The sequence below is a fragment of the Pituophis catenifer genome, unplaced genomic scaffold (genome assembly GCF_029215685.1).
Source record: "Pituophis catenifer annectens isolate HBS135680 unplaced genomic scaffold, rPitCat1.0.hap2 SCAF_3, whole genome shotgun sequence".
Lineage (NCBI taxonomy): Eukaryota > Metazoa > Chordata > Lepidosauria > Squamata > Colubridae > Pituophis > Pituophis catenifer.
The window spans coordinates 213,944,951-213,960,388 of record NW_027256883.1 but is presented as its reverse complement, the minus strand read 5'-3'; the positions used below and the strand labels follow the sequence as shown (position 1 = coordinate 213,960,388).

Sequence of the window (15,438 nt, the reverse complement as noted above, 5' to 3'; positions counted from 1 at the left end):
TGGGATGGAATGGAATGGAATAGAAAAGAAATATGGAATGGAATACAAAAGAAAATAGGGAATGGAATGGAATGGAATATGGGATAGGATAGATAGGATAGGATAAGACAAGACCAAGACTAGGAAGGGACCCTGGAGGTCTTCTAGCCCAACCCCCTGCTTAAACAAATGGTTGTCCAGTGTTGGAACAGTCACAACTTCTGGTGGCAAGTTGTTCCACTGGTTAATTGTTCTGACTGTCAGGAAAATAGCTCTTAAGTGAGTTTGGTCTCAATTTTACAACCTTTCTTTCCGTGCTTGTTAAGTGACTCGTTGATATTATTAAGTTAGTCACATGGTCATTCAGTGAATCTGGCTTCCCCATTGACTTAGCTCGTCAGAAGGTTAGAAATGCAGCTAGGGAGGCTCCCCTCCCTCCCTGCCAGACCCCCCCCACCCCCCCCACCCCCCATTCATCTTCAAAGCACCTCCAAAAACATCCTTGGGGGCTGCTGCCTCCCATTGCACAAACCTTGCTGGGAAGCTGAAATTCCCTTTTCCTTGCATGGGGGGGGGGACGGATTATGAAATCAAAGAGATCTAATGGAGCAGACCCTCCTCTTCCTCCTCCTCCTCCTCCTCCTCCTCCTCCTCCTCTTCTCTCCAACTCCTTTCTCTCTTTCCTCCTCCTCTTTCTCCTTCTTCTTTTCCTCCCCCCTCCTCCTCTACATAAACCGCACTCCCTTTTAACACTGATGATGTTCCCTACTTGGGTCATGAAACATCTGCAAGAAAACAACTGAACTCAGAGAGCACCAGGGACCCCACAGTTCTCCTCGTCCTCCTCCCTCCCTCCCTCCCTCCCTCCCTCCCTCCCTCCCTCCCTCCCTCCCTTCCTTCCTTCCTTTTCCTTCCTTCCTTCCTTCCTTTTCCTTCCTTCCTTCCTTCCTTCCTTTTCCTTCCTTCCTTCCTTCCTTCCTTCCTTCCTTCCTTCCTTCCTTCCTTCCTTCCTTCCAGCACTGATGATATTCCCTAGTTGGGTCATGAAACATCTGCAAGAAAACAACTGAACTCAGAGAGCACCAGGGACCCCACAGTTCTCCTCGTCCTCCTCCCTCCCTCCCTCCCTCCCTCCCTCCCTCCCTCCCTTCCTTCCTTTTCCTTCCTTCCTTCCTTCCTTTTCCTTCCTTCCTTCTTTCCTTCCTGCCTTCCTCTCTTCCTTCCTTCCTTCTTTCCTTCTTTCCTTCCTTCCTTCCAGCACTGATGATATTCCCTAGTTGGGTCATGAAACATCTGCAAGAAAACAACTGAACTCAGAGAGCACCAGGGACCCCACAGTTCTCCTCCTCCTCCTCCTCCTCCCTCCCTTCCTCCCTCCTTTCCTTCCTTTTCTTTCCTTCCTTCCTTCCTTCCTTCCTTCCTTCCTTCCTTCCTTCCTTCCAGCACTGATGATGTTCCCTACTTGGGTCATGAAACATCTGCAAGAAAACAACTGAACTCAGAGAGCACCAGGGACCCCACAGTTCTCCTCCTCCTCCTCCTCCCTCCCTTCCTCCCTCCTTTCCTTCCTTTTCTTTCTTTCCTTCCTTCCTTCCTTCCTTCCTTCCTTCCTTCCTTCCTTCCTGCACTGATGATGTTCCCTACTTGGGTCATGAAACATCTGCAAGAAAACAACTGAACTCAGAGAGCACCAGGGACCCCACAGTTCTCCTCCTCCTCCTCCTCCCTCCCTCCCTTCCTCCCTCCTTTCCTTCCTTTTCTTTCCTTCCTTCCTTCCTTCCTTCCTTCCTTCCTTCCTTCCTTCCTTCCTTCCAGCACTGATGATGTTCCCTAGTTGGGTCATGAAACAGCTGCAAGAAAACAGCCAAGCTCAGAGAGCACCAGGGAAGGAGGAACCACAGTCCACCTTCTCCTTCTCCGTCTCCTTCTCCATCTCTTCCTCCTCCTCCTCCTCCTCCTCCTCCTCCTCCTCCTCATCCTCCTCCTCCACTCCCTCCCTCCCTCCCTCTCTTCCTCCCTCCCTCCCTCCCTCCCTTCCTTCCTTCCTTCCTTCCTTCCTTCCTTCCTTCCTTCCTTCCTTCTAGCACTGATGATGTTCCCTAGTTGGGTCATGAAACATCTGCAAGAAGACAACCAAGCTCAGAGAGCACCAGGGACCCCTCAGTTCTCCTCCTCCTCCTCCTCCTCCTTCTTACTGGTTTCATGATCCAGGTGATGCCGGGATTCTTCCGAAACTCCTCCACAAACAGAACAGGTGATACTCGGAAGGCATCTCAAAGGTCTTGGGGAAGAAGTCACACTTCATGGCCTCCAGCTTCCCGGAGTCCCTCTCCAGCTGTTTCCGGAGGCGCTTCAAGTTTTTGACGGTGTAGTTTTTCCGAGTCAGCTGCCAGGGGCGAGAAAGGCAGGAGAACAGCTTCAGCCAAGGGTGGGCCCCGCATTGGGCCCCTGGATCCCCCTGGATCAAAACTGGCCCTCAGAGGAATCTCATTCAGAGACATCTATTCCTCATTTGAGAAAGGGATTCTACGGGGGGCACAAGGGCTCCCCCACTAAACTATCGTCCTACATCTGAAGAGGGGAGCTCAAGGGATCAAGGACAGGATCCTCCAGGACCCCCGAAGCAGTGGTGAAATTCAAAAATTTTCCCTTCCGGTTCTGTGGGCGTGGCTTGGTGGCTATCATGTGACTGGGTGGGCGTGGCCAACTCTTTTTTTTTACTTTTTAAAGCATTTTTTTAAAAACTAAAAAAAAGTTTTAAAAAAGTTCCAACAATCAGCTGTGCCAATCAGCTGTGCCCCACGATCTTCAGAACCTTTTTTAAAAAACTTTTTTAAAGCATTTTTTTTACTACCGGTTCTGGTGAACCGGTAGCATTTTTTACTACCTGTTCGAGCAAACCGTCCCGAACCAGTAGCATTTCACCTCTGCCCCGAAGGCAGCAGAACTCAGCTTAATAAACAGCCTGCCTCTGGCTGTACTTTTCAATTCGGGTAGTCCTCAAATTACAACCGTTCATTTAGTGGCCATTCGGAGTCACAATGGCACCACAAAAGGGGACTTATGATGGTTTTAATTGCAGCATCCTCCCTGCTTTATACTGCACTGGTAAGGCCACACTTGGAATCCTGCATCCAGTTTTGGTCGCCACGATGTAAAAAAGATGTGGAGACTCTGGAAAGAGTGCAGAGAAGAGCAACAAAGAGGATTAGGGGGCTGGAGGCTAAAACAGAGGAAGAACAGTTGCAGGAACTGGGTATGTCTAGTTTGATGAAAAGATGACATAATAGCAGTCTTCCAATATTTGAGGGGCTGCCCCAAGGAAGAGAGGGGGGCTCAATTTATTCTCCAAAGCCCCTGAAGGCAGGACAAGAAGCAACAGATGGAAACGAATCAAGGAGAGAAGCAACCTGGAACTAAGGTGAAATTTCCTGACAGTGAGAACAATTAACCAGTGGGACTGCTTGCCACCAGAAATTGTGGTTGCTCCATCAATGGAGGTTTTTAAGAAGAGATCGGACAGCCATTTGTCTGAAATAACATAGAGACTTGATGGCGAACCTATGGCATGTGTGCCAGAGGTGGCACGCAGCGCCCTCTCTGTGGGTACGTGAGTTGTCGCCCCAGTTCAGCTCTACCATGCATGCGTGCATGCCTCCCACCAGCCAGCTGGTCTTCGGGTCCCTGCGGGGCATGTGGGGGGCACACACATGCATGGGGGGGGTCAGGGCACATGCATGGGTGCACATGCACGGGGTCAGGGCACATACGGGGGGGCTCGTGCGCATTGCATTTTGGGCACTCGGTCCAGAAAAGATTAGCCATCACTGGTACAGGAACTCCTGCTCAAACAGGGGTTGGACTACAAGACCTTCAAAGCAGGGGTGAAATCCAGCAGGTTCTGACAGGTTCTGGAGAACCGGTAACGGAAATTTTGAGTAATTCGGAGAACCGGCAAATGCCACCTCTGGCCGGCCCCTGAGTGGGGTGGGAATGGGTATTTTGCAGTAGCCTTCCCCCGGAATGGGGTGGGAATAGAGATTTTGCAACATCCTTCCCCTTGCCACGCCTACCAAGCTATGCCCACAGAACCGGTAGGGAAAAAAATGGGGTGGGGTGGGAATGGGGATTTTGCAGTATCCTTCCCCCAGGAATGGGGAGAGAATGGGGATTTTGTAGTAGTCTTCCACTGGAGTGGGGTGGGAATGGGTATTTTGCAGTATCCTTCCCCCAGGAGTGGAGTGAGAATGGGGATTTTGCAGTATACTTCCCCCAGGAGTGGGGAGGGAATGGGGATTTTGCAGTATCCTTCCACTGGAGTGGGGAGGGAATGGGGATTTTGCAGTAGCCTTCCCTGGGAGTGGGAAGGGAATGGGGATTTTGCAGTATCCTTCCCTGGGAGTGGGGTGGGAATGGGGATCTTGCAGTATCCTTCCCCCAGGAGTGGGGAGGGAATGGGGATTTTGCAGTCTCCTTCCCCCAGGAGTGGGGAGGGAATGGGGATTTTGCAGTCTCCATCCCTGGGAGTGGGGTGGGAATGGGGATTTTGCAGTATCCTTCCCCCAGTAGTGGGGTAGAAATGGGGATTTTGCAGTATCCTTCCCCCAGGAGTGGGGAGGGAATGGGGATTTTGCAGTATCCTTCCCCCTGGAGTGGGGAGGGAATGGGGATTTTGCAGTATCCTTCGCCCAGGAGTGGAGTGAGAATGGGGATTGGGGATTTTGCAGTATCCTTCGCCCAGGAGTGGGGAGGGAATGGGGATTTTGCAGTATCCTTCCCCCGGAATGGGGTGGGAATGGAGATTTTGCAGTATCCTTCCCCCAGAAGTGGGGAGGGAATGGGGATTTTGCACTATCCTTCCCCCAGGAGTGGGGAGGGAATGGGGATTTTGCAGTATCCTTCCCCCAGGAGTGGGGTGGGAATGGGGATTTTGCAGTATCCTTCCCCCAGGAGTGGGGAGAGAATGGGGATTTTGCAGTAGTCTTCCACTGGAGTGGGGGAGGGAATGGGGATTTTGCAGTATCCTTCCCCCGGAATGGGGTGGGAATGGAGATTTTGCAGTAGCCTTCCCCCGGAATGGGGTGGGAATAGAGATTTTGCAACATCCTTCCCCTTGCCACGCCTACCAAGCTACGCCCACAGAACCGGTAGGGAAAGAAATGTGGATTTCATCCCTGCTTCAAAGTCCCTTCCAACTCTATTATTCTAAGTTCAACCGAAGTTTGACACAGGCAACTACCCCACCAGGACCAAGAGTGTGTGTATAGCAAGCGTTGGGGACCGAGGCTTGCCTTTGGGGAAAGGTCAGGCCTGAAATGGTATATGGGGGTTGGACTAGAAGACCTCCAAGGTCCCTTCCAACTCTGTTCTTCTGTTACGTACAACATAGCATCAATTGCTGAATGAGGTCCTGATGGACGCAGGCTCCCAAGACACGCCTAAGGAACCGTCTCCAGGACATCTGGACCAACCTGCTCTCACCTGTCCCCCGCCCCGCCCTCTCCCTGCCCAGGTTTGCCCACCTCGTAATGGTTGCGGAAGTGGCTGATGCGGACGTGTTCGTCCATGTAGGTGTGGTCGAAATTCTCCTGCAGCCAGCGGACGTCGCACCAGTAGAAGTCCCACTCGCCCTCGCTGGGGGAGGAAGGCCAAACGGAGAGCGGTCAGCCAGCAACTCTTTTAGCTCTCTCAAGGTGAAAGTGCGCCCTCCCCACCCCAGACACCCCAAAGTCGTCATCATCATCTTCATTTAACGACCCCCATAATCTCTTGCGGAGTGGAGTCTGGGTAACTGAATGGAGCTAGTAGAGTGTTTTAATGGCCAGATGCCTTTCCCGTTGCCGATACGGAGTTTTGTTCAGCAGATATATTCTCAGTGTACCCAGAGAGAAGGAAATATCTGCCGTTACCTAGGATCGAACTCACAGCCTCCTGATTGCGAGGCGACACCGCCACCTCTAGGCCACCGCAGACACCCAAAGTGTGGATCGAAAATTCTACAGTCAACATCACAGGCCCCAGAACTTGGCAGTGTGTGCCGATGGGGAACAGCGGCACCCCGGAAGTGTGAGAAGCAGCATTACAAGGGAACAGGTTTTTAGAAACCGCGAGCAGAGGCCAGGGGATTCTGGGAGTTGAAGTCCAAACATCTTGAAGGTGCCCAGGCTGGGAAATACCCCAGGCTAATAATGTTCAAAAGCAGAGAGAGGTTTTGCGTTAGCTGCGATTTCTCAAATGGCAACGTTGATAAGCCCAACGTTGTTTAAAATTTACATCTAAAGCCAAATGGGCCATTAATAACCAACTGTTAAGTATATTCCATTTTTATTAGTATGTTGTTGTGACCCCGACTCCCGAGCCTGTCCTAACAGAGGAGGAGGACTCCGAAGGTGATGGGGAGGAACTGACACGGCCTCCCTCTCCAGGATCCTCCTCTCTGGCAATGCCTCAGGTTCCCTCCAAAGGCCAGGAGGAACAGCCTGGGATGTGCCAGGAGGAAGGCATATCAGAGCACCAGTTGATAGGGAGCGAGGATGATGAATCCTGGCTTGATCCCAGGCAGCATCGGAGGGAGAAGCGTGCGCAGCAACAAAAGAGGCGTGGGAGGGCCAGAGATTGAGCTGAGCCACTGAGCCACACCCCACCAGGAATACAAGCGGGTGGGATTGCTCTTCAGGCTTTGTGACGGTCAAAGTTAAAAACCTGAGAGTCACATCGCGTACCTGAAATCTGGCTAATTTATTTGGATTGGACCTTGGCTAACTCTTGCTTCGTGGATTACTTTTTTGCTACTGGACCGGACTGAGGATAAACTCTCTCTTGCTGACTGTGAGTGAAAACTGACTTGGCAGGCATTTCGCAGTTTACTGCCAAAACTCTCATCTGCAAGGGATTCTAGTCCGATTGCTTAATAAAATCTTGGCAGGCGCGCCTGGTGGTGTGTTTGCCTGTGTGGGGAAGGGGGACAGAACACATATATTGGGGTTCAATTCCCAGCACAAGAAAAGAAGGAGTCTACTACAGGCTTGGCTGTTTTCTTGCAGGCGTTCCGCAACCCAACTGGGTAATATCATCAATTCTGAAAGGGAGTGGGGTTTGCAGGGAGGAGGAGGAAGAGGAGGAGGAGGAGGACAATGATGATGGTGGGGTCCTTGGTGCTCTCTCTTGCAGACATTTCATGACCCTACTAGGTAACATCATCAGTGCTAGGAGGGAGGGAGGGCTGGAGGAGGCTAGAAGGGAGTGTTTGCTCTCTGTTTATACACAAGAGGCTTGCCCTGTATATATATAAAAACAGGGAGCAGATCCACTCTGTTCTAGCACTGATGATGTTACCTAGTTGGGTCATGAAATGTCTGGAAGAAAACAACCAAGTTCAGAGAGCACCAAGGACACTCCAATCCTCCCCCTCCTCCTCTCTGCAATCCCCCTCCCTTCTAGCACTGATGGATGTCAGCACTTCAAGCTGCATTTCCTCTAGTGCTGACATAAGAAGGAGAAGCGGAGGCGTCTGGAAAGGGACGTTTGACTTTCCACCTACTTATTTTCCCTGGAGATAATATCCCCTAGGAGATGGGATGGGAGGGGGGAAATTCCTTTGAGCTGGAGCAGTAGATTAGGGGTAGAGTGACTTGGAAGATGGCCAATGAATGCAGGGGAGCGGGGAAAGGAAAGGGAGGGTTTTAGGTCAGGAAGTCAGTGTTGGCTACGATGGAGTCGGAGTTAGAATGTCGTGCTTAATAAATGGGAGTTTTTCCATCAAAGACTTTGAAATGCAATTTATTTGAGACGACCTCAAAACCTGACAATGATGTTACCTAGTTGGGTCATGAAACGTCTGGAGAACACCAAGGGTGTCGAGCCCGATGCCTTGCTCAACCATGCAAGGACGGGATAGAAGAACGGTAGCGGATACAGACCAAAATGACGGGCTAGAGCAAGCTGAGAAAGGGACCAGCAAGGACCCCACAATTCCCCGCCTCCTCCTCCACCACCACCAAACTCTCCTCCCTTGTAGCACTGATGATGTTACCTACCTGGGCCATAAAACGCTTGCAAAAAAACCACCAAGCCCAGAGAGAGCACCAGGGACCCCTCATTTCAACCCCCAAGCTACAAATATTCTCCTTTATCTCCTAAACTTTGATCCAAAGGAGCAGCTCTAATCCTTGATCTCAGATATAACCCCGTTTCAGAGGAAGCTCCAGACTTTCTGAATTGGTGTCCACCAACAACCAGAAATTCTGCTTTTCCCTTAAGCTTTCATGGAAGAGAGAAACGTTGTCAGGTTTCGATGTCATCTCAAATAAATTGCACTCCCAAACAATTAATCTTTGCTGAAATATTCCATTTATTGAGTACAACAGATCTGGCCCCGACTTCGTCGTAGCCGATACTAACCCTCTGACCCCCAAACCTTTCCCTTTCCGTTCCCCAATTCTCATCTTCTCATTGGCCATCTTCCAAGTCAGTCTCCCCAGCTTCTGACCTCAGCCCACAGGAATGTCCCCCTCCCATCCCATCTCCTGGGGGATATTATCTACAGAGAAAATAAGTAGGTGAAAAGTCAAGCCTCGTCTTTTTATGGCAGCATCAGAATGCTGGCAAACGTCTTCTCGGGCCCTGCCAGCTTTTATCGTCTCCATCATATTAAAAATAAATAAATAAATCTCAACTCTTTCACTTCCACCCATCCGGGTCGCTGCTGAAGGACATCTAAGATGGTGTTGGTGAGGGCACACTTGAATCGGATGGAAGCTCGGGGTTCCCTGTTTAAAAAAAAATAAATAAAATTAAATGAAATTAAAAATCCCTTTTCTTTCAAATTAGCAAGCACACTTTATATATTGGAAGCAGCAGCCCATTGGCTCTTTTCTTAGAGGGCCCCGAATTATAAGAGGACGAAGAAAGACAAAGATTGCTCCATTCGTGGGTTTTACGGCTGCTTGGGCCTGTTTTGACATGTCGCTAGACCTCATGAAGCATAAGTGGGATAACGTACAGGTATTCCTTGACTTGTGACTGGTTGCTTAGCAAGGGTGCAAAGTTACGACAGACCTGTATGATAGACCTATGGTTGGTTAATAGAAACACAAGTTAGAAACTCAAAAGGTTTACGAGAATGATCAACTATATACAATGAAAGTTTGTTAGTATGGATAACAAGCAAATTTCCTTTTCTTTCCTTTCTTCTCCTCCTTCTCTTTCTCCCCCCTCCTCTCTCTTTCTCTTTGGTTGCTCAGTTGCTCTTCTCTGAACTTTTTCCAAACTCTCAACCTCTTTTTTTTTTTGTAATGTGGGGATCAAAACTGGAAGCAGGATTCCAGGTGTGGCCTTACTAAGGCTTTACAAAGCGGTACTGATACTTCATGTGATTTTGATTCTATGCCTCTGTTTATACAACCCAGGATTGTATTAGCTTTTTGGCTGCTGATTTCTTTCTTTCTTTCTTTCTTTTTCTCTTTCTTTCTTCCTTCCTTCCTTCCTTCCTTCCTTCCTTCCTTCCTTCCTTCCTTCCTTCTTTCCTTCCTTCTCTCTCTTTCTTTTCTTTCTTTTCTTTCTTCTCTTCTTTCTTCTCCTCCTTCTCCTTCTTCCCCCTCCTCTCTCTTTCTTTTTGGTTGCTCAGTTGCTCTTCTCTGAACTTTTTCCAAACTCTCAACCTCTTTTTTTTTTTGTAATGTGGGGATCAAAATTGGACGCAGGATTCCAGATGTGGCCTTATTTAAGGCTTTACAAAGCGGTACTAAAACTTCACGTGATTTTGATTCTATGCCTCTGTTTATACAACCCAGGATCGCATTGGCCTTTTTATTTATTTATTATTTATTTATTTATTTATTAAATTTATATAATTTAAATTATATAATTATTGGCTGTTGCTGCACACGGCTGGCTCATGTTTAAGCGATCGTCCACTGGAACTCCAAGGTCCAAACGATTGTTTTTGAGCCAGGTTTCACCTAATTTGAACTTATTATACCTTTGGGGATTTTTTTTTTCCCTGCCTAAAACTTTTTTAAAAAAATTTGAATATTAAAAAGAAACCCACTCACCGTTCTTTCAGCTTTTGGCAACCATATGGTCCTTTATGGTTCGTATTCTGCAACGAGATCAAATTGACATATTCAAAACAGTTTCAAAATAACTTTCTGCTTCTTTGGAATGATATTTTTTTTAAAAAAAGACCTTTAGGAATTATTGAGTAATTAAGATGATATTTTTACTAAAGATATTTTTTTCTGTTAGAGATTTTACCAATACTTACAACCTGTAACTCAGAAATTCACTTAGCAAAAAAGTCTGTAAAATCGGGCATGACTCACTTAACAGCTGCCTTACAGAAATTTTGGCTCACATTGCGGTCATAAATCGAGGACTACCTGAATTGATATTTTTATCTCTTCGCGGCCTTTCTATCCTACTGCAATCCAACTAGATTCACTTAACAACCGGGTTACTAACTTACAAACTGCAGTGATTCGCTTAGTGGCAAGGAAGGTCGTAAAATGGGGGGGGGGAAATTAACCACTGCCTCACTTAGCGACAGAAATTTTGGGCTCAGTTGTGGTCGTAAGTCGAGGACCATCTGTAGTGATTTTTTTTATCTCTTTGCCACATTTCTATCTGCTGCAATCCAACTACTTGTGGGGCATGGGTAGTCCTCGACTTACAATGGTTCATTTAGTGACGGAAGTTACAAGGGCACTGAAAGAAGTGACTTGGGGCCATTTTTCACACTTAACGACCGTTGCAGCATCCCTGTGGTCACGTGATCAAAATTCAGGCGCTTGGCCACGGACTCATATTACGACGGTCGCAGTGTCCACTCAGGCCATGCGATCCCTTTTTTTGATCTTCCGAGGAGCAAAGTCAACAGAGTGGTTAAGATTCACTTAACAACCGGGTTACTAACTCAGCAACTGCAGTGTTTCGCTTAGTGGCAAGGAAGGTCGTAAAACGGGGCGAAGCTAACCTCTGCCTCACTTAGCGACAGAAATTTGGAGCTCACTTGCGGTCGTAGGCTGAGCGCTATCTTTATAGATGGTCTGAGAAATTCTGGGAATTCTCAAATTCTCTCTTAAAAGCACCCAGGTTTGACAAACCCGGATCCAGTTTCAAACCATCCCTGATCAGAACAAGCCACGATTGATCCCTTTCGATGTTGCAAGCCGCGATCGGTTGCCCATCCCCGCGTTGCAATGCCAACTTGCAAAGGTTTAAAAACCCCGGGTGGGGCATCCCTGTCTTTCCCAACCAGGCGCCCCAGGGATGAGGGTCGAAGGGTGGACTACAAGCCCCATCATCCACTCCTGTGTGATGCTCAACCACCGCGGAGCCAGTTGGGCAGGAACGGACGCTCCATCGTCCCCAGCCGGCCTTATTCCGCCCAAAACCCGCCTAGCTCGTTTGGCTGGGGACGATGGGCTTTGGAAGGGGCTGGAGAAGGCGATGGCCCCCTCCCCGGTGTGGGGGATTCCCGCCCCTCCCTCCGCCCCACCTTGTTCTTGGCCATTGCTGGTCCTTCCTCCGATGCGCGTCCCGTCGCCGGGGCAACCGGGGCTTCTCTGGGCGGGGCTTAGTGGGGAGGGGGGGCGGAGGAAAGTCCCCCCCCGCTCCTTATTGCAGGCCAGGTGGGTGGTCTCGCCCCGCTTCGTCTCTTTTGCAGAGCGGCGTAAGGCTAAAAGAGGAGGGGGGGGGTCCCAACTTTGGGAGGGAGGGAGGAAGGGGCTTCTGCATTTTGGAAGCTCCGGGGTTGGCCTTGGAGGTCATCTAGTCCAGCCCCCTACTCAAGCGGGAGACCCTTACAGAATTACAGAAGAACAAGAGGTGGAAGGGACCTTGGAGGTCGTCTAGTCCAGCCCCCTACTCAAGCGGGAGACCCTTACAGAATTACAGAAGAACAAGAGGTGGAAGGGACTTTGGAGGTCGTCTAGTCCAGCCCCCTACTCAAGCGGGAGACCCTTACAGAATTACAGAAGAACAAGAGGTGGAAGGGACCTTGGAGGTCGTCTAGTCCAGCCCCCTACTCAGGCAGGAGACCCTTACAGAAGTACAAGAGGTGGAAGGGACCTTGGAGGTCGTCTAGTCCAGCCCCCTACTCAAGCAGGAGACCCTTACAGAATTACAGAATAACAAGAGGTGGAAGGGACCTTGGAGGTCGTCTAGTCCAGCCCCCTACTCAGGCAGGAGACCCTTACAGAAGTACAAGAGGTGGAAGGGACTTTGGAGGTCATCTAGTCCAGCCCCCCACTCAGGCAGTAGACCCTTACAGAATTACAGAATAACAAGAGGTGGAAGGGACCTTGGAGGTCGTCTAGTCCAGCCCCCTACTCAAGCGGGAGACCCTTACAGAATTACAGAAGAACAAGAGGTGGAAGGGACCTTGGAGGTCGTCTAGTCCAGCCCCCTACTCAGGCAGTAGACCTTTACAGAATAACAAGAGGTGGAAGGGACTTTGGAGGTCATTTAGTCCAGCCCCCCCACTCAAGCTGGAGACCCTTACAGAATTACAGAATAACAAGAGGTGGAAGGGACCTTGGAGGTCGTCTAGTCCAGCCCCCTACTCAAGCGGGAGACCCTTACAGAATTACAGAAGAACAAGAGGTGGAAGGGACCTTGGAGGTCATCTAGTCCAGCCCCCCACTCAGGCAGGAGACCCTTACAGAATAACAAGAGGTGGAAGGGACCTTGGAGGTCGTCTAGTCCAGCCCCCTACTCAGGCAGGAGACCCTTACAGAATAACAAGAGGTGGAAGGGACTTTGGAGGTCATCTAGTCCAGCCCCCCACTCAGGCAGGAGACCCTTACAGAATAACAAGAGGTGGAAGGGACTTTGGAGGTCATCTAGTCCAGCCCCCCACTCAGGCAGTAGACCCTTACAGAATTACAGAAGAACAAGAGGTGGAAGGGACTTTGGAGGTCATCTAGTCCAGCCCCCCACTCAGGCAGTAGACCCTTACAGAATTACAGAAGAACAAGAGGTGGAAGGGACCTTGGAGGTCATCTAGTCCAGCCCCCTACTCAGGCAGGAGATCCTTACAGAATAACAAGAGGTGGAAGGGACCTTGGAGGTCATCTAGTCCAGCCCCCTACTCAGGCAGGAGACCCTTACAGAATTACAGAAGAACAAGAGGTGGAAGGGACCTTGGAGGTCATCTAGTCCAGCCCCCTACTCAGGCAGGAGATCCTTACAGAATAACAAGAGGTGGAAGGGACTTTGGAGGTCATCTAGTCCAGCCCCCCACTCAGGCAGTAGACCCTTACAGAATTACAGAATAACAAGAGGTGGAAGGGACCTTGGAGGTCGTCTAGTCCAGCCCCCTACTCAAGCGGGAGACCCTTACAGAATTACAGAAGAACAAGAGGTGGAAGGGACCTTGGAGGTCATCTAGTCCAGCCCCCTACTCAAGCGGGAGACCCTTACAGAATTACAGAAGAACAAGAGGTGGAAGGGACCTTGGAGGTCATCTAGTCCAGCCCCCTGCTCAAGCGGGAGACCCTTACAGAATTACAGAAGAACAAGAGGTGGAAGGGACCTTGGAGGTCGTCTAGTCCAGCCCCCTACTCAAGCGGGAGACCCTTACAGAATTACAGAAGAACAAGAGGTGGAAGGGACCTTGGAGGTCATCTAGTCCAGCCCCCTACTCAAGCGGGAGACCCTTACAGAATTACAGAATAACAAGAGGTGGAAGGGACTTTGGAGGTCATCTAGTCCAGCCCCCTACTCAAGCAGGAGACCGTTACATTTTTTTTAAAAAAATTGATTTATATGCCGCCCTTCTCCGGAGACTCAGGGCGGCTTACAATGCGTTAAGCAATAGCCTTCATCCTTTTGTATATTTATACAAAGTCAGCTTATTGCCTCCACAAACTGGGTCCTCATTTCACCTACCTTAGAAAGGATGGAAGGCTGAGTCGACCTTGAGCCTGGAGAGATTTGAACTTGCAGTAATTGCAGGCAGCAGATGTTAATCTGTTAATAACAGTGCTTTAGTCCACTGTACTACAGGCTCTTCCTTTTTAAGCAATAGCCTTCATCCTTTTGTATATTTATACAAAGTCAGCTTATTGCCCCTACAAACTGGGTCCTCAATTTACCTACCTTAGAAAGGATGGAAGGCTGAGTCGACCTTGAGCCTGGAGAGATTTGAACTTGCAGTAATTGCAGGCAGCTGGTCTTAATAACAGGGTGCTTTAGACCACTGTACTACCATTCTGAATTACAGAATAACAAGAGGTGGAAGGGAGCTTGAAGGTCGTCTAGTCCAGCCCCCTACTCAGGCAGGAGACCGTATACCATTTCAGACAACTGGCTTTCCAGTCTCTTAAAAGCCTCCAGCGATGGAGCACTTACAACTTCTGGTGGCAGGGAGTTCCACTGTTTAATTATTCTCCCTGTCAGAAATTTTCCAGGTTGGATCTCTCCTTAATAAGCCCCCACCCATTATTTCATCCTGCCCTGGTGCTTTGGAGAATAAGTTGACCCCCTCCTCTCTGTGACAGCCCCAGCCCCAGAGAAAAATGATGAGATCAATGACATGATGGCAGCATTCCAGTATTTGAGGGGCTGCCACAAAGAGGAGGGGGGGGTCAATTTATTTCCCAAAGGACCCGAAAAGCAGACAAGAAACAACGGATGGAAACTAATCAAGGAGAGAAGCAACCTGGAATTGAGGAGAAACTTCCCCAAAGTGAGGACAATTAACCAGTGGAACTGCTTGCCACAAGAAGTTATGGGTGTTTCATCACTGGAGGTTTTTAAAAAGAGACTGGACAGTCACAGGTCTGATACAGATAGCAGTTTAAAAGAGTTGGAAGGGACCTTGTAGGTCATCTAGTCCAACCCCCTGCCCAAGCAGGAGATCCTACACCATTTCTGACCGATGGCAGCCCAGTCTCTTCTTGGAAGCCTCCAGGGATGAAGATCCCACAACTTCCAAAGGCCTTGGTGGTGAGAGCAGACTAAAGTGCTGTTAAGTAGCACTTAGCTACCAGCTGCCTGCAATTACTGCGAGTTCAAATCTCACCAGGCTCAAGGTTGACTCAGCCTTCCATCCTTCCGAGGTAGGTAAAATGAGGACCCGGATTGTTGGGGCAATAAGCTGACTTTGTATAAAAAAAAGAACACCACTTGGGGGGGGGGGGCGAAAGCCCTACTAAGCAGGTATATACAAAAAGTATGAAGGCTATTGCTTAACGCATTGTAAGCTGCCCTGAGTCTCCGGAGAAGGGCGGCATATAAATCGAACCAAGAAAGAAGGAAGGAAGGAAGGAAGGAAGGAAGGAAGGAAGGAAGGAAGGAAGGAAGGAAGGAAGGAAAGAAAGAAAGAAAGAAAGAAAGAAAGAAAGAAAGAAAGAAAGAAAGAAAGAAAGAAAGAAAGAAAGAAAAGAAAGACAAATAAATAAATAAGGCAACTTCTGTTCCATCGGGGTTTTTTTTTTTAATTTTATTTTGATTTAT

At 49.1% G+C, this 15,438-nt stretch overlaps 1 protein-coding gene across 1 annotated transcript in view; it reads right to left on the bottom strand.

Moving 5' to 3' along the window:
- TTLL9 (tubulin tyrosine ligase like 9) overlaps window positions 1-11,506 on the bottom strand; it is a 28,848-nt gene extending 17,342 nt beyond the window's left edge. The window contains 6 exon segments of the mRNA XM_070940280.1: window positions 2,175-2,231; window positions 2,234-2,365; window positions 5,502-5,613; window positions 8,655-8,747; window positions 10,032-10,078; window positions 11,477-11,506. Of these exon segments, the coding sequence (XP_070796381.1) occupies window positions 2,175-2,231; window positions 2,234-2,365; window positions 5,502-5,613; window positions 8,655-8,747; window positions 10,032-10,078; window positions 11,477-11,491 (456 nt within the window). The 5' untranslated portion in view covers window positions 11,492-11,506.
- Window positions 11,507-15,438: the final 3,932 nt, after the last annotated feature.